This window comes from Limulus polyphemus, unplaced genomic scaffold (genome assembly GCF_000517525.1).
Source record: "Limulus polyphemus unplaced genomic scaffold, Limulus_polyphemus-2.1.2 Scaffold5254, whole genome shotgun sequence".
NCBI lineage: Eukaryota > Metazoa > Arthropoda > Merostomata > Xiphosura > Limulidae > Limulus > Limulus polyphemus.
Genome location: NW_013670864.1, coordinates 44,727 through 64,197, shown reverse-complemented (window position 1 = coordinate 64,197; position 19,471 = coordinate 44,727). Strand labels below are relative to the sequence as shown.

The 19,471-nt window shown below is 33.4% G+C and overlaps 1 protein-coding gene across 1 annotated transcript in view; it reads left to right on the top strand.

Moving 5' to 3' along the window:
- Positions 1-5,905: 5,905 nt before the first annotated feature.
- The window catches only part of LOC106472337 (protein YIPF4-like), a 26,749-nt gene continuing 13,183 nt past the window's right edge, over positions 5,906-19,471 (top strand). The window contains exons 1-2 of the mRNA XM_013932975.2: positions 5,906-6,099; positions 12,295-12,466. Of these exons, the coding sequence (XP_013788429.1) occupies positions 5,906-6,099; positions 12,295-12,466 (366 nt within the window). The remainder of the gene's footprint in view (positions 6,100-12,294; positions 12,467-19,471) is intronic.

The window sequence follows — 19,471 nt, the reverse complement described above, 5'->3', positions numbered from 1 at the left end:
GGTATATTTGCACCCAAAACTGTTGTAGAATACTAAATAAAGTACTGCGAAAGATGTAGAGGTATTGAAAAGTCCATTTGTTTCTTAAATATTTTACATAAGCTGAAAAACCTCATAATTCTAGTGTAAAAGATGTTATCATTACCCCTTGAAGTTAGCTTTCTTACAAATATCTGGTGTTCCTTTGAAAGCTTGAGTAGAGGGTGAAATAGGAATTACTAAACAATAATAGATTAATATTAGATGATTAACATACAGATACTCATTGCTTTGTACACTATACAATCTGTGTTTTTAGGGATCTAACCCCTATATTATGTAAGAAGTGAAGGAGTAAAAAAAAATCAATACACATAATATTAAATTTCTTTATGCACATTTGTAGAATAATTACTTTAAAAGACATGAAGGCTTATTTAAATGATTTTTGAGACATGTTTAAATTGAAAAGGCTGCTTTTCTACTGGTGAAATTTTTTATGTGCTTAGTAGGGTCATGTTTTAGTTTTGGCATATATTTGCCCATTGCTATGCATTATATATAGAGAATTTAGTTACATAGAATCTATAAATGCTCACTATATTTTGAAACAAATCTCCATGACAATCTCCACATGCTTAGAAGTTTTGTTTATTTAACAGATGCATGACATTTTGTTTAGTATGATATCAAGCAATCTTAACAGTTTCTGGTTACATGAAAAACAAGAGCTAACTTCCATAAAAGTAGGACATTCCATTCTCGGTTTCATGGGGAGAGTGAAGTCTGACTGTGATGAGGGCTGGATGTCGACTGGACAAAAACTAACTTATGATTGCTCCAGGCCATCTTTTATAAGGTGAATTCTGGTATTTGGGAAAGTTCCAGAACTCTATCATGTGCTTCATTATTTCACAAGAAATAACTCCAGGATGTTTTACTTTCATAATAACTCTTTGTCCATCCACTGCTGTAACATCAATTTGAGGACATTGGTGATCCTGTATCTGGTTAAATCTGAACAAGAAATATGAACCCAACACATGCTTTACTAACATCAGTATCACAACTCTGATAGCTCCTTTTAAGTATCTGACAATTGCGTTATTTATGGGCTTCGCCAAGATATTGTTTCAGCTGTCACATTCTGCCTATCTGTGTATCTCATTTTACATAGCAATCTTGTCTATATAAGGATTAAGTAACACTTATTGTGATTGGAATTTTAGGTATGACAATTACATGCCTTCCTAGCAGAAAGTACAACCTTCTAATAACACCCCAAGCAACCAAAGATTCCAGTTATATTTGTTTTCTTATTAGGCTATCATTGATATCCATTTGTTTGACATATAATCCTATTTTTCTTGTACTGCAGTTTCATAATTTGCCACATCCTTCAGATAAGTTGCAGGAAAATCACCCTTAGGCTATCCTACAGTAGTATACTTAATACCAGTTATTCCTCTAAGCATATGATTCAGCAGTAAAACATCAAAACTAATATAGCAGTGATCATTTGCACTCAGATGTTTCCCAATCTCCACCTTCTCAACAATTTCTGTATTATGTATTAGAAGTTAAACACAAATCTAAAATGGCAATCTTCCTAGTAGGGTCCTTGATCAATTGGTAAAGAAAACTGTCCTGAATTTTTTCTAAAAACCTATCTTCCTCATGGTTTGACTCAAACATTTCATAATCTATATGGCTGGATGGATGAAAGCAGAGAGTTGTTATAATTGGAGTTCAGTCAAACTGGATTAATGACACAAGTGGGGTTATGGGTACAATAGGGCTCAGAGCTAGGATATATTCTCCTTTTTCATCAATAGGATTCTAGGTTGTATCTGCAGAAATATTGAATTTAAGTCTTAAGAGGTTATAACTTCATTGTATAGGTCATTGTTTATATCACATTTGGAGCATTGTGTTCAGTCTTGGGTTCTAAGTTAGAAAGGACTTAGAGGAGTAGGGCTAGTAAGATGATACCTGTGATAGAAAAGTTGTCATATGAGGAGAGATTAAGATCTCTGAAAGTGTTTTCTCTCAATAAAAGATGGGTTAAAGGGGATCTGATTGAGGTATTTAAAGTTAAGGGAATTGATATTGTTGATGCATCATCTTTTTTATGTGCTTAATGGTGAGAATATTAGAAAAAGGGGAAAAAGATTTTGGGAGGCTAGGAGTCGTATTCAGATAAGGCAGTTTTATTTTTTTAACAGTTGTTTTTGGAATGGGTTGCCTTCAGATGTGGTGGCTTCAGTAAATTTTAGGGGGTTTAAGGCTTGATACATATTTGAATGATAAGGGCTGATTTTGAACTTTTTTAAAGTCTAGCTTAGTGGATGGGACAACCTGTATGGACCAACAAGTCTCTTGTGTCCTTAAATTTTATGTTTGTGTAATATCATACTGAAGAAAAAGATCTTGGCATAGTGATGGATATGTCACTGATGCCATCAAGGCAGTGTACTATTGCTATTAGCAAAGCTACATAAAGTTTGCTATATTCTGAAGATAATGGGATGAGAGAATACAAGTTTCACATAATGTACAGACAACAAGGAAACTATTTAGCCCTTCAAGACTGGCCTTGCATACCTACCTTGAGAAAAATTTAAACCCACCTTTTATTTTCCAGGAAATTTGCAAATACTCTCTTACACTCCTGTAAAGCACTGGTCTCTTCTACATTTGACAGCAACTCATTTTTTAAGTCAATCGCCCTATTAAAAAGTAAACTGTCCTTTGTAAGTCTTAAGCTTGTGTCCTCTTATTCTGTTATCTTTATATATGTGGGAATATCCTACGGAAACTTAGTGCAGCCCTGTTAACAGCCTGTTACAATCAAATATTTTAATTAACCCATTCAGAGTTGTAGTTACACTAGTGAATGTAGTTTTATTAGGTGCTCATGGTAAAATGCTGGAGAAATCATTAGTATTTGACATATAATATTTTTGATTTATATCTTATAAAGACTCGCAACAAATTTCCTTTCATCCATATTACAAATTAACATTTACTAAAGCAGCACTTGTTCAATATTTAAATACTGATTTCTGTCTGATTCATCAGTGTTTTCTCATATATTTTCTTAGATTTTTATTCCAAAACTTACTTTGTTTTACAAATATCTTCACTTTTTGTTCATGAAGATGGAAAATACCTTTGTATTTTTTGTATTGTCATTACTACAACATGTAATGGCCTATCTTAGCTGTCATTACTCATCATGAATAATTTACAAAACACTTTTGAATGCTGACAATACTTTTGATAACAGATGACAAACATAAAACATTTAACCACCTGTGCTGAGATACAGGGGTAAATTTCTAGAAAATTTTATGCCTGTACTCAGTATACCTACATAGTAAACATGGAAATATTCACATGTATACTAAGCTCCATGATTTTTAAATCTGATTTAACATGTTGACTGCCAACCATGAGTATACTTGTAGTGCAGGGTGTACCAGATTCTGCCACTATGAGTATACTCGTAGAAAAGATTACGCTAATGTATAGTAAACAGAATAATGCTGGTGTCTCAGATAATGCAACAAAAAATCTGCTAGCAGTTTAGGAAACATAAATCTATGTAATAATTATGATAAAATATGTATTGTATCATTATTTGCACTATTGAAATTCACTAAGGTGCGAAAACACGATATCTTCACGAAAGTTCACTTCAACACAACTGAGACTAAAGAATGGATGGTTACAATGCAAAAATAAATTATTATAACTGAAGTAAGGTTATTCTACATGATCCATGGCATTGTTTGATCAGGCTTGAATCAAAAGTAATTGATAATCAATAAACATTTTCAAAATATATGATTTTATTTTTTCAATGTTACATGAACTAATAAGTTCTCACATCATAACCAAATGACAAAAATAGAATAATGTGGTTTTGTTTATCTGTATTATTGAGGCACATGGTATTGCTAGTTTTTCAGGGCAGACATCATGTGTTGCAGCTTTCTCGTCTCCTCCCATCCTTTGAGCAGACATAACATGGTTTAGTTGGTTTCTATTTCTTTTCTGTGTGTGGCAAACATATGAATTAGTGAAACGATTTATCCTTTGGAATTGGAATTGCATGTTGACCCTGGCCTTGAAGATTCGTCATGGTATTTCCTAGCAGATGAATGGTTACCTGTTCACGAAACTTCAAGAGTTTCATTTGCTCTTGATTCGCATGGTTTATAGAGTTTGATTCCATATTGGTGGCATTTATTTCTCATATATTGTCAAAACAAGAGCTTGCCATGCCAAAGTACCATGGACTCATCAATGCACAAATCTTTTCCTGGATAGTAAATGTGGACCATTTCATTATTGAAGAGATCCAGGAGAGATAATATCTTATACAAATGATCATTTTGGGGTTGGGAATTGTCTGCGAAATGCCAAAAATGTAAGAGCATTTGAAAGCGATTGCAGCTCATAACACCACTGTAAAGTGATGTCTTGTACAGAATATCAGTACTCCAGTAGTGTTCCCAGGTTGGTAGGCTGTTTGGACAAAAAACTTTTTCATTTCTGTTGCATCAGTGTCCTTCCAGTATTTTATTGTGATTCTCTTTGCAGTGGTTATCGTTTGGTTATTTCGGCTGCTACATATCGGTTGTTTCTGTGATCATAATATCCAGTAATTGTGGAGTCAGGAATAGGTCAAAATAATTACCAGGTGAACCATCTTGTAATTGAATTCTTAGACTGGAGTTTTCATTGAAAGTGAAATTAGGTGGATCTTTGACCAATTATGCAATGAGACAGTAGGGTTCACATTTCCAACTTTTCTGCCTAGTGCTGGAGCAGCAGCCGCACTTCTGCCACGAACTGGTGTAGCAGACCCATGTCCACCACCTCTTGTCCTTACTCCATGATCTTGTGGTCATCTGGTGCAGACCCAATGAACTCCAGGTTTTCCACATACTGCTGGTACTCCATTGTCATCACTTGATGAATATGAGTCTGATGAAACCATTGGGTTGCCATTTGCACTAGGATGGTTATTGCTACTATCTTTGGTTGGCATTTTGACATGAAAGTCGCTGTCATCTGAGGGAATTTCTCCATGTCTTGATCATAATTGTCATCATTATCAGTTTCTTTTAGAAGCTTTGCAACTTGATCTGCATTCATGCCTGCCATATTTAAGAGTAATGATAGTAGCAACAAAAAGCACAGTGCACACGATCACCAGTTGCAGAAACTTAGTACCAAAGTCAATTCAGTGCTAAAAATAGTGCTACAAGATAACTCGTTCCTGGCATACAGAATTGAAAATCTTGTCACACTGCCAGCTGTGAGTTTTTCATAAAATGGTAATTCCCCACCAGTGTATTAGAAATGAACTTATAATTACTCATAGAAGGATAAAATTCGAAAATATAGCATATGTATATGCATACTTGACTTGGCAAATGGGATGGATGTACACTATAAGAGTTGGCAGTCTACGTGTTAGCAGTATAGTAAGTATGTCATGCCCTGAAATATTTATAGCTGTTTTATATTTTAACAGAATGGTATTGTATTTGATACTTGTAATTTGGTTCAACAACCTTTAAGCCAGTACTTAATGTTGCCACTAAAACCATTTATTGATAATGTGTACCAGTGCATATTAGGCATTACTAGGTAAAGCTCACTTCTGGGTAGAATGACATCACAAACTGAGATAGCCAACATTGGACTGTATATTTTCCAACCATGAAACAAATGTAAAAAGGTAAGGTATATATGAATGCAGTAGGCAATGGTGAAAAGTGGTTGTATAGAAAATTCTGTTCATTCTGAAGTTTCAGAGGTTAAATTTATGAAATTTTACATTCTTGTTCTGAGTCACGTGAAATTCACTTGTACATAAAATCAGTTGTTATTTATACTAGTTAGATAGCAAATGGCAATTTTTTCTTCTTTTAATATAGATTTAAAGGGTTTATCAGGCTCACTTGATAGCCTTGACCCTAAAGGTTCTGTCAAGTATAGAAGAAAAAAAAACATACCTGGTGCTGCATTCTTTGAACAGTATGGATTTGGATGGCTAGTTGAGGAAGATGGTAGTGATAAAGAAGAGGAAGACAAACCATTGCTGTAAGTTTAATGACATTGTAAACTATTTTACATGACTATAATTACTGAAATTAAACTTATTTAATTATCATTGATGTAAATCATTCTCAGTAATGATAATGTGTAGAATTTCTGTGTAGAGTTAAGCAATCTATATAGGAGCTGTGTTTGTAATGATGGTTGTAGAGTATTATGTGAGCAAGGCTTTACTGTATGGACGATGATAGGAAGAATATCCTACTGATTTTTCTTTCTTTCTTAATAAAACAAACATTTTAAATATATTTATCTAATATAGAAATTCAGTTAAGTACTTAAGCATTGGAAGTAGGATTATAGACTTTTTGTGCACATGCACTAAATGTGCACCAAAGGATTTGGTTGGACTTTTAGAGCTGACAGGAACTTCGTTATGACATTCATCCCCCACCTTAAAAATTAGTAAATTGCCAATATGGTGATTGTAAGATATGTAGAGTTAATTTAAATTTAAGTGTTATCATCAACACAATCTCTTTTTTCTAGCTTAAGGTCAGTTCTATCTGAGTTGTACATCAATATGCATAAAAAAAGTATGTTTTGCCAACACTCTTTGATGTGATTGTTACATTCACTGAGGTAGTTGTAGAGAAAGCATAAGGTGGAAATACATGAGTACTTGACCACATATTCACCTGAGTAATATTTTGGATATTCTTTTACTCTGAATGATGGCAATATCAATGAAACATCACAATCAGTGTTTAAAGAGAACACTCACACGGTTTAAAATGTAGGACAATTTGGTGATATAACCACAAAAATTTTATTACCTGACACTGAAACTATTAAGTTTGGTAATCAAATTCTTTCTGCCTTTATTCATTCAAATTGAAGAACTAATCTCCCAATTTGTGTGAAGTATGCCATGCAGTGTTGCTGATAAACAGTTGACAGTACCTGTACATCAAGGAAGCTCTTTACAATTGTACTACTATATGACATTGATATGAAGTAAAAATGTGTCAAAAATTAAAAGAAATGTACTAGAAACACATTCTGTTATTACTGACTATATAGTGCAATGTACCTATATGAACTTTGGGTCAGTTTTATACTGCAGTGAACTATTAGTCTTTGGGTATTAATCAATGAAAACTGCAATATAAGTCACACTATTCTGCTGAAATAAGTATCACAGCAAGTTTCATCTGTAGTAGTCTACAGAGGTTTTAAATCATGTTGAAAAGTCTGAAGTTTTGGTCTGTGATGGTATTGTTTCTTATACAACTGTAATTCTAAATTGTAAATATAATATACTTACTAAAGATAACTAAAGAGAATAGTGATTAACAGCACATTAAAGTAAAAACATTATCAAGATTATTTATTTTAAAATGTCTTATTAAATGTGTATTTTGAATAATAGAACAGTCATGCCATTCAACAACTTGCGTGTTTTGTGTTCACGTGCAGGTCTGTGTCATATCAATTGTATTATATGTACATCTATGATTATCAAAATTGTTTATTTAAAAATGTTGTATTCAATATATTTTCTCAATACTTGAACAATCATGTCATCTAATAATCTGCCATGCACTTTTGATCTTTATGCTTTGGCTTACCAGAAGTGACTGGGTAAGTTATCTTTTCTATGTGTATTTTTCTCTCAAGGGGCATGTCCCATTTAGGAATCGGGTCCTGCTCAGTGACAGTGGTGTTCTGCTGGTGTAGATGGTGAGCAATCTTCCAATCATGCACTCCACTTCTGTGTAGTGGGTTCTGGAGGTTGATGTTGCACACAGCTTCTGTGCAGTTCTATCCAGAGTTTGCTTATATTTTATAGATGTAACTCACTTTCATGCGGTGGGACCCAGAGGTTGTTATTGCACTCTATCCTTTGTGCAGCCATATCTGGAGGATGATATTGCTTTGGAGAAGATCCATCACACACAGTTCACCCCTTTGATCGGGATCTCGCATCCTACCACCACTTGGATGTCAGTTCCCAGTGAGTGATTTTGAATTAGAGCTGGACCAATCAACAAAAATCCTCGCACATGTGTTGGTTGTATTTCCTCTTCCTCACTCAATTTACCTCAGGATCTCCACCTCTGTGTGGTGGGTTACGGAGGTTGATGTTATGCCCAGCTTCTGTGTGGTTCTATTCAGAGGGTATGGTTCCTATATATTTCTAGAGAGGATCCACTTCCTTGCACCGGGACCTGAAGAGTGGAGTTGGGCTCTGTCTTCTGTGCAGCCCTACCCTGAGGATAATGTTGATCAGGGGGATGGTTCTTCTTCTCACACTCCACCTCAGGGTGTTTCATTACCTGAGGCTGATGTTGCACAGTGGGGTGCCAGTCTGATTAAGTTTGAGTTGACCTGCCATCATTCGGATGTCTGGTTCCTAAATGTGTGGTTGGTTGTAGATTTGCGCATTTGTCCATTTCGTAGATTGGTTTGCACAGTATACACTTACATAATACTTAACTTGAGGCAAAGAAGGTGTGGTCCCTCCTCCTACCACGTGTCGGAGGTTCTATTCTGGATGTTGCTTGGTTTTGGACTGGAGTTGACCAGTTGCATACGGTCTGTCATGCCTTAGCCACTCTACACCTTTTCACAATGGCACTGATGGTCAGATTTTATTTTCTTTCTTTTTTTAGGTTTCACACCCAACTTATTAAAAAAACAATATATTTGTATATTATGGATTTCAAATGAGACCCAAAACTCGAGCACTTTCGAATAGTTCACTATTCTTCTTTAGGAGAATAAAGGGTTATGTTTAATGAGTGTAATGAAATATATAGGCACAGATGTCAATGTCACCTAAACCAGATGTTCAATATGAGTTAGCTTTGAGAACTAGCCAGTCATAACCTAGTGTTGTTAATGTCAGGTTTAGTTTGTGCCAAAGAGGTGTGTACAGTACATGAAAGACTTATGTGTGATAATAGTTATAAGAAATGTTAACCAATTTATTTTTAAGATAGAATAAAAAATATAAAATAAATAACAGCAAAAGGTGGTGGTAAATAGAGAGTTGTTTTGGTTTGACTTACATATTGGAAGTTGCATTTTTACAACTGGATTAAGTAAGTAATATTTTATGTTGAGAAAACAGTTTGTCCTACTGAACAACAGAAACTTGATGCATTTATTAACAAAACAAAGAAGACTTTTGAAAATCACATGAAAAACAACAATAAAAAAACACATCATGATCTTTCACATAAGGATAAAGGTTTCTCCCATCGAAACCTTAATATCTGTTTACAACAAAATACTAACTTTAAACAGACTCATACTAATACCATCTGTGAGCTGCTGACTAATAACTCCAACAATGTAAACAAGTACATTGAGCTGTCTCATAAAATAGATTCTATTTCTGACTCCTTTAACTTAGTCACTTCTGAATTCGATCAACCCAAACCCAAGAACACTTCATATGTCGTCAATCTGCCCCTCTAAAACACTAACTGTAACTCAACACTATCACCCAGAAACTAAACAAAGCTAACAATATACCACGTGAATCTGCCTTGAAACAATTACCTAAAACAAATTCTTCTCGTGTTCCATTGATTATAACCTATTACCCAAAACTAAAAACCTACCCTGGATTCTACTCTGACTCCCTTAACTTAGTCACTTCTGTAAGCTTTGTTTAGTTTCTGGGTGATAGTGTTGAGTTACAGTTAGTGTTTTAGAGGGCAGATTGACGACATTTGAAGTGTTCTTGGGTTTGGGTTGATCGAATAACAATATACCACGTAAATCTGCCTTGAAACAATTACCTAAAACAAATTCTTCTCGTGTTCCATTGATTATAACCTATTACCCAAAACTAAAAACCTACCCTGGATACTAAAAAACACTCACCTCCTTCGACTAAATTATGGGCTAAAATCCATTTTTACAGAAGTTCCTGTCATTTCTTTCACAAAAATAAAGTCAACACCATGTGGAAGTCATCCTTGCAATAGCAAGTGATGCCAAACCTGTAAGTTCATGCAGAAAACAGACAAATTTTCTGATAAGGACAACCAAAAGCAGTTCAAAATCACTAAACCCATAACCTGCTCTACAAAAAACATTATTTACTTAATCTAATACCAAAAATGCAAATTCCAATATGTAGATCAAACCAGAACAACTATACAGGAATGTTTTAATAACCACAAATCAACAATCAAAACAAACAAAGAACTTCTGGTTGCAAGACACTTATTATGCCTGGACACACTCTTGAAGACATTAAACTGAAGGGTATACAGATAAATTTTACATCTAACAGAAACAGGAAAATTAAAGAAACTTAGTAGATAGCACTATTAAATACTGTCATGCCAAATGGCATCAATCTCAATCCCAGGATTGTTGACCTACCTGTCTCTGAAAAGATTTTCAAAACTAAATTCATAATTAAACTTACTTTACATTATTAGTATTATTCATGCTTTATTTTCTCTATATCAGTATTATTTCATATATTTCCCACAACATTTTTGCTATTATTTTATTTTAAATTTTATCTTTAAAAAATATAATTGGTTAACATTTCTTATAACTGTTATCACACTTATATCTTTTATGTACTTTACACACCTGACACCAAGAATTATAGGTTATGATTAGCTAGTTTTCAAGGCTAACTCATCTAGTTTACATGCTGTCTACATCCGTGCCTATATATGTTATCACACTCATTAAACATAACCCTTTATTCTCCTGAAGAAGAATAGAGAACTGTTCGAAAGTGCTTAAGTTTGGGTCTAGTTTGAAAACCACTACAATTTTTGTATGTGATCCTGTGTGCTAACTTCTTAATCAGAATGTATATTATGGAGATGTTGGAGGCCAGTGATGCCTCACAGGGAATACTTAACCAAAATTTGCATAGAGTGTGTGTGGGAGAGTGAGTACTGAAAGTTTTAAGCCCATCTATCCTTCCTCAGTTCCTGTTGTTGAGATGAGATTTTCCAGAAAAGATTGCTTCGATAGTGTTTGTATATTTTACCTTCCAGGCTGTTCTGTTTTTAATAGTGGTAACCTATTGTATGGTATCTCAGTGTGGGACTTAGTTCCAAATGGTTGAATCTGATGACAGACTGAGCACCTCTTTGGTGTTTTTCCCCCACTACATTCCTTTTAATGAAGTATGAGAGAACCCTTGCTTTCCTTGTCCCAAGCTGCTGTGGTCAGTGGTAGTGGATGCACCCACCATATAGGAAGTAGGGCAGGAGTGTTACCTGGTAGTGTTGTATTGGACACCCCACTATATTATGAATCAATACTCATCTGACTGTTCTGAACCACCAGGAACTGAATATAAAATTGCTCAACCAACCATTATCTTAAAACTGGGCAGCTGAGCAATCTTATATTCTTCCCACCTTAGCAGCATGCAAACAGTTCTTGTAATCCCTTCTTTTGTTCTACCTCCTCTCTCAACAACAAATACAACACGAGCATTGGGTGAAGAGTATTCCTTGCTTGAGATGGATATGATCGTATACCACGTGCAGCTCCACAAGGCTACTCACCCCAACCACCTCTGGCGTAGTGGATGCCACACTCCATTGGCTTTCCTTTCCTGATGCTGTTTTCCAAATGGAACTTAACTTTGTATTTCCTTCTTTGCATCAGCCTCCCCACTATATATAGTATGATTTTAGCACCTTGCGGTGCAGAGAGGTGAGTAGTATTTCTGAAATTAACATTTTCATTACCTGAAAACGCATTTTAGATAAATACGTCTTTGCACCATCTCTTACCTTTCCTCCCCACTTCCAGTGCATTTAGTTTGCCTTATCAAGAATGAGTCTATTTTGAAATGCTAGTGCTCCTGGGATTACTGCACATGGAGGATCTGTCATCCTTCTATTGGTGAAAGACTAGTCTAATGATGATTACATCATAGGCTGGTGCAATACATGACACATGTAGGAGTGAGAGCTTTGTTCAAGGCTTGTAGCATGTGCAGGAATTTACATGATTGTGTACACAAAGTGACAGCTCTTTTGGTGCAGAGAGGTTAGTATCTATCTGAAATACCCTTTCAGGTAAGAAAAATGTTATCTTTTGACACTTTCATTGACAAAGTTACATCTATATTGGTCATGAAAACATGAAATGTATATATATGTACCTTTCTGTACTTTGGTGTAAGTGAGAATCATATACAAATTACATTTGAAATTTTCATTGTTATTTGTTGGAAAGGGAAGAACTGGAGATTGACCCCAGAGATATCCTCTACAAAGTACGGTGTGTGCTATGTCCATTCCCTTTTCTTGGTTACCAAAGGCAACTGGTTCGGGACAGTCCTGACTTCTGGGGACCATTGTTTGTAGTTATTGTCTTTGCTCTTGTCTCCTTGTATGGACAAGCAACAGTAAGTTATTTTCTTTTAAGTATCATCAGTCTGTTTTGAATATTTGATAAAAATTTTATAGTTTCTTTTATATGCAAGACTATTTAAGTGAAATGTTGTTATTGGTTTTTCTTGAGAAAATACTTGTTTACCTATGCCTACTTCTCTTAAGTAGATGTTTATAACCAATTGAAAGTACTCATTTTGAACTCTGCAATCTTCTCAGTCTTCCTAAAGTATTAACATAGGTTAAGTTGTTATAAGTGTTGGAAAGTTTGAAGGATGGTGATCAAGGCAATATTCTGATCAGAATTGAGATTTTTTAGACCCAAATACAGCTTAGTTAGGAAGCCTGATAAATTACAGAGGAATTTTGTGGTATCAGTATAGTAATTTATAATTTTTGTTATTTTCAAATGCATATATAAACCCTACAATTTTTTTTGTTTTACATCCTCCATGTGTGAAGTTTGATGAGACTTAGCAAGTATGACACTAAAACTTTATAGCATTGTAAGTAGTAGATATTATTGTTTTCTATATTTCTTTACTTAATGTTCTATGTTTTAAGAAAAATATCTGAAATTTAAGAATTTATTTGTAAATAGCAATAATATATATACATATGTAATGAATGGTAACCGAAATATCACTGTATTTTACAAAATACTGGTATGCCAGTACTAATGATAAGACATATGTACTTTATAAAGGCCAACTGTATGCTATTTGATACAGTAATGTGAGCTGTATGTGCCCCATGTGACTTATAACTTGTGAGGTGGAATTGTTAGTTAAACATGGTTCCAAAGGTCAATAAAAGAAAAACTTAATAAACATATATAGATGTATACTGTTACAACATTTAAGCTATTTAGAGAAAGATTTATGGTTTCGTGTTCCACTTTGCAGTCATTCCAGAAAGGAAGAAGGGTAATTTAGATTTATTTCCTAATTTTTTATGGTGGTTATGAAGTTGATCAAATTGACTAACCCTATATAGAGTTAAAGTAGAAAAAATAACAGATAACTATAAACTGTTTTTAAAACAAAATTTTATATTTATTTATTTGATAATTTTCAGATGAATAAAAGTATTTTTAATCTTAAAATCAAAATTACTTTGCATGTTGGATAGTCAACATTCCTAAAGAACAAATTCCTTAGCAAATCTTTAATTAAAAAATATTAATACATAATTAAAAATCCAGATATTTTGTGTACATAAGTCTTGTAAGTTCACTGATAGTCTGTAGAAGTTTGTGAAGATATGCATATATTATCAAAAGTTATAGTAGGACTAACCTCATGGTTACTTAGTAGGTGCAATACACCTAGCCCCATAGTCAGAGAGTTAAATAAAGGGTCTCTTGGGCAGTGATTTGTGGGAGACAAAAGATAGATATGAAATCTCAATTTACATGACTCTGATTTTGAATTTGCAATGTAGAAATTAAGAGAAATATGAAAAAAACACCTGCTGTTAACATGGTTTTTATCACAAATTTTTAGGCTTATTGATTTGAAAATTTTCAAATTTCCTGTCATCTCTTACTATCATAAAAAGTCTGACATTTTTACTGTGATATTATTGCTTGATTTATAATCCAAATCTCATTTCTGGTCTGATATCATAAAATACTGACAACAAGGGCCCATTTTGTGATTTAAATCTGTCCATGCACACCTCTCCTTGAGAGAAATAAACAATTATACCCTCTATTTTTTTCAGAAATAATCCATTCCTATTACAATAATGTAAAATGCTTGCCTAAACTACTGTTGATGGCAAATTTCCTTAAGTGAATCATCCTTTTAGAAAAGTAAAACTGACTTAACTGGAACATAACCCATCTTCTCCAAATGTTAAGCTTGTGTCCTCTCCTATTATCTTCAAAGTATAGCTTTAAAAAAACAGAGACATTTTCAGGGGTCACACAATTGGGTTAAAGTGCCTTTAAACTTTTCCTTCAAAGTTCTAACTTAGCTTTCTATTTTCCCCTACAGCAGAATTTGAGTCACCTTCATTTTTTAGCATAGTTGGTAACCCACTGTGCCATGGCAGTATCATCACACATTTCATTTCCCAAACTCTTAACATAAGCCAGTCATGTCTTCAAGATGCAACATGCTTATCCATATTCTCCCAACTTGGCATGCATCATGTAGACATAAGCAAGTCAGTATGCTTTTTTCAATCTCCCCACTAAGGTATTTCAGTACCAGTTACACTATTCAGTTGTTATTAAATGTTTGTGGCAAAACAATGAAAAAAAAAGTGTATTGTATTTATAGGTATGATTTACATAATTTTTATCACTATCAGTGGATTACAGAAGGGTGTTAATGATGATTGGAAAAAGGGTTATGTGTTTTTTTTCAGCACACAGATTGTTATATATATGATTTACCAATTTGTCCATAGAGCTAATCATTAGTAATGCAATTTATTTACCATAAAGTGGTATTTTAAATATCTTTACTCATTGATTTACAGATATAATTGCATTTTAAGTTTGCATTTAAATCAAACATATAATGCTGCTCATAATAGTGTTTTTCATTTGTCCAGAATGTCTCCAGAAAATTGGTTAAGCATAAAATCTTTTGAAAAATGAGTCAAATTCTGGCCACAAATGAAAAACTGATGAAAAATTATATAACAGAAACTTGAAGTAGTTTCACAGAGTTTTGAAACAGAATAACTTCAGTCTGTTGTAAAGATACCAAGGATGTTGATACTGCTGAATTTGTAAAAATTCAGGAAAAAAACACTGTGTATGTGTATTGGCATGAAAATCCTGCTAAGACTAAATATCATGATTGGCATATATAATGTAAGTTAAAAAATAAAATAAAAAGGAAAGGAAAATGCAGTGATTATAGAAATTATTGAATAAGCTGAGGTACCGCAGAAGTGTGTTACAGGCCGAAGTTGAAAGGTCACGGGCCGAGGTAGGAAGTGGGTATAACTCAAAAAACGGCTCTTCATATCAGCCTTATGGTGTCTGTTGGAGTTGAAACTTCAGCTGAGTTTATGTAGTACTGCAATAGTGGCAGCTATTTTTTTCTATGCATACCTCCATAGAGAGTGCTTGTGCACTCTTTGAGACATATAAGATGTTTGTGTGCCCCCCACACACTGTGTGTATGTTATTTTATAGAAAATCGAATAAAGTTTTTTTGTTTTTGATGGAAGGGTATGGTGCCATCTATGAATGTAGTTAACTTTAGCTTATGTCAAAGATAATAAATCCTCAATAACAGCAATAACGGGAGGTGGACGGGGTTGTGAACCCCCCATTAACATTCCCCTTGACCCAAATATCATCCCACAAAATTTGATTGAGATTGGTCTAGTGACATAGGAGTAGTTAGATAACACACACACAGATTTTTGTGCTTTATATATGTATATATAGATGAAGGCATAATTTTACTGATTATTTAAAGTGCAAATTTAAAACATTTTTTTCTTAGATTCTGAAGAAAAAAGTTCCTTAATTAATAAAAAAATGCACTAATTATTTAATGCTTCAAATTGCTTGTATACATGTAATGGAAATAATTAACCCTAAATAAACAACATTTCCTTTATTAACTGGGTTTTCACATCACGAATGTGTTTAATACAGAAATTTGAAATCTCGTTATTTTCAAAAACCTCTCCCTGTTGGCAACTGGAGGGAGAAGTGACATCTTTCTGTTTGGAAATCTGGTTTGATCCCTGGTTTTATCCTATCAGTATCCTGGATATTCTTGGAAAAATCAATAAAATCAACTCTTATCCTCCTTCTCTCAAAAGAAAATAAGTTAAGGATCATAATATATCACTGTTAGATAACTTCCCCATTCCCAGGAATTACCGAGTAGACCTCATGTGAACCCGTTACAGTTAGTCAGAATCCTTTCTTTAACTAGTGATTTGTGTAGAGATAGTTACCTCCTTTTACTTGTAATCAATGTCTACAACTATACCCTAAAATTCTGTTGAAGTAGCTTTTAGCAGCAGATTACTTTATCAATGGCTTAAGTGACTTATCCACTGCTATGCTGAGATCTTTTTCTTCAGTTGCATTGTAAAGTGGGAACCCATGCGTAGTAAATGTATAATCCAAATTATGATAACCCAACTGCATTAACTTACACTTGCTATAATTCCAGGTTATTTGCCAAATACTGTTTGAACATACCTATTGATCCCAAAAATTCTGTAGTACCTCAACATTCTCATCAACAAACTTTACTCATGTACTGATTATGCTTCAATCAATATCATTAAGCCCACCAGTGGCACAGCGGTATGTCTGCGGACTTATAACGCTGGGAACCAGGTTTCGATACCCGTGGTGGGCAGAGCACAGATAGCCCTTTGTGTAGCTTTGTGCTTAATAACAAATAACAACAATCAATATCATTAAAGTAAATAGGAAAAAAAGGCCCAAGTACAGATTCCTGAGGTACTCCACTAGTGATGAGGGTCTGATTTAATTGGATTTTATCATCCCAATGGACACAGAAGGGACAAAGTGTGCATGTTATGACCTTCTTACAGAGTTACATTCAAAATATAATAAAAATACTTTATTATAAATGTATGTTAATCAACTTGGAATCAAAATATATTTTATAAGTCAAATTTGTATCTTATTTAAGCTTTAATTTTTAATTTCAAAATGAAATATTTAAATTCTCACTCTGCCTCTGAGTCACATGACATGATGGTGCTTGGACTTCTCATCTGTAAGTTTTTCTCTTCTCTTATAAGGGCTTCAGATTGTATAACCAGTTAGAAACATATACTATAGATGTTAACAAGCCAGAGAATAAACTTTCAACCTCTTCTGGCTTTACTGAGATACCACTTATATTTGTAAAACCTACATGACACATCCCTCCCTTTATCTTTTAAGAAATGTATATAATTCTCTCTGACATTGCTGTTGAACATGTTAATAATCAATAAAAAGAGCATACTCTAGACTACATAAAACAGATAGTTGTTTTGTTTTAGCATTCAAGTGGACAAAGGTGATATTTCATGAGGGGAGCTTGATGTGTTTAGAATATAGATGTTACTCTGAGCTGTAATGGAATTTTTTAAACCTATTAATAACTTAGTTAGAAAGCTAGATAAATTATAATAGATTTAGGACATCCTGTTGTAGTGCCTGCTATACTTTTTGTGTTCCAAAATGTGTATTGGAAAGCTAAATGAATTATTTTGTGGACATCTAACAGTGTGAAAAATGTAGTCTTATCGAAATATGTTTTTAGTATAAATAAGCTAAGTTAAATTCTGAAGTTCTTGTTTTTTTATGTATTTTTTAATTTATAGTTACATATTTTTAGGAAAAGTAACTGATTTGTAATAAATTACTTATTATTTTATAAGTAAGTTTAAATGAAAAAAACAATTTCCCATGATCAGTCCTCTATGAAGATATGATGTATGTGGTTTGGTGTCACATGATGCAACCAGATACTTTGTCTTCCCTAAGTTCTCTATTCTACCCTAGGTGGTATGTTGGTTATCACACCAATGAAGATGGTTCAAAGTACAATAATAAAACTAAATGAAAGCAGGTGTGAGAAGGCTAAAATCTGAAACTGTTATGATAAATAATTGTAATTCACTCTTGCAATCTGATCTTATTTAGTATTTTTAATTTCATTACACATGGATGAATTTGATATAGTTAGTTTTAGGTAAAGGTGTAGCGATACAGTGATATGATATGAGAATCATATCGTGAAGCCAAGATATGATTGTATTAATATATCGTCTGATACGATATGATTTATGTATCTTCACAAAAATTGGCAAGGTTTTAGTAAAAATTGTACAGAAAAAATTAGAATTTCTAATAAAGTATTTTTGCTAAAAATTAATGATTCAATGAAGGAAGATGAGTATTGAGTACTACATGTTGTCTTCATTTCTTCTATCAAAAACATTACATGCAAAGTAACATAAATTAACAATATCAGAATAGGTAGATATTAACTTTTTTTATTTTACTTCTCTTGCCAGTTGCCATTTAGTTGATCAAACCTGCAAATTTGAGAAGCACTGTAAAGTGTGAAGTACTTAAATAAGACAATGCTAGTAATATAAATAATAAATTACAGACAAGACTGTCAAACTTTGTAGCAAACCGTTGGTAATACTTTTATATCTAGATACGTATCATATCGACTACTATGATGAGATAAGCACCCCTTGTTTTAGGGAAGATAGAATAAGAGATAAAGTATAAATTTCTACTGAAAAAACTTGATATTCACATAGGAGGTTCTAGAGGTTATGCAAATGAAGTGAAAACTGTAAGATGAAAAGAACAATTTTTATTCTTGGCATAAATATCACCTTTCACTGAGTCTAACTTAGAGAAGGCTTTGTACATTCACAGACAAATCTTTGCTAAAAATACTTCAAATCTAAATTTTGTGTTTGACAGACTTGTAATGATTATAAACTCAATATATTTAGAGTTGTAATATGTATAATTATCATGGTTACAAGGTTGGTAAAAATGACCAAGCCTGTATGCATAGGGTTAATAGTGACCTTTTACTTCTCTCATTCAACCACCTTAAAATTTAATTAATTACTATTTCTCCAATCCCTACCAAAGTGATTTTCTTTTGTGTGGCACCATATTAAAAATCTTGTTGAAATTTTAAGTACACAGAGTCTACACACTCTTTATTGTTCAGATAAAGTGTAATATCTTCAAAAAAATATAACATATTAATAAGAGATTTCCTTTTAAATAGTGAATCCATGTTGGCTTTCATATATAATATTACATTTCACAAAATGCTTTTGTAAAGCTTCTATTAGGTCGTCAAGAAATTAATGTCGCATTATGGAACAATTTCATTAACCATCCCCCAAAAAATGTACATCACGTATAATAGTTAAACGAACCACCTTAATGTCACGTTAGTGTAGCCTATATAATGTGTAAAGATTAATATATTCTAATCCTGTACAGTGATGGCACATGACAAAACACACAT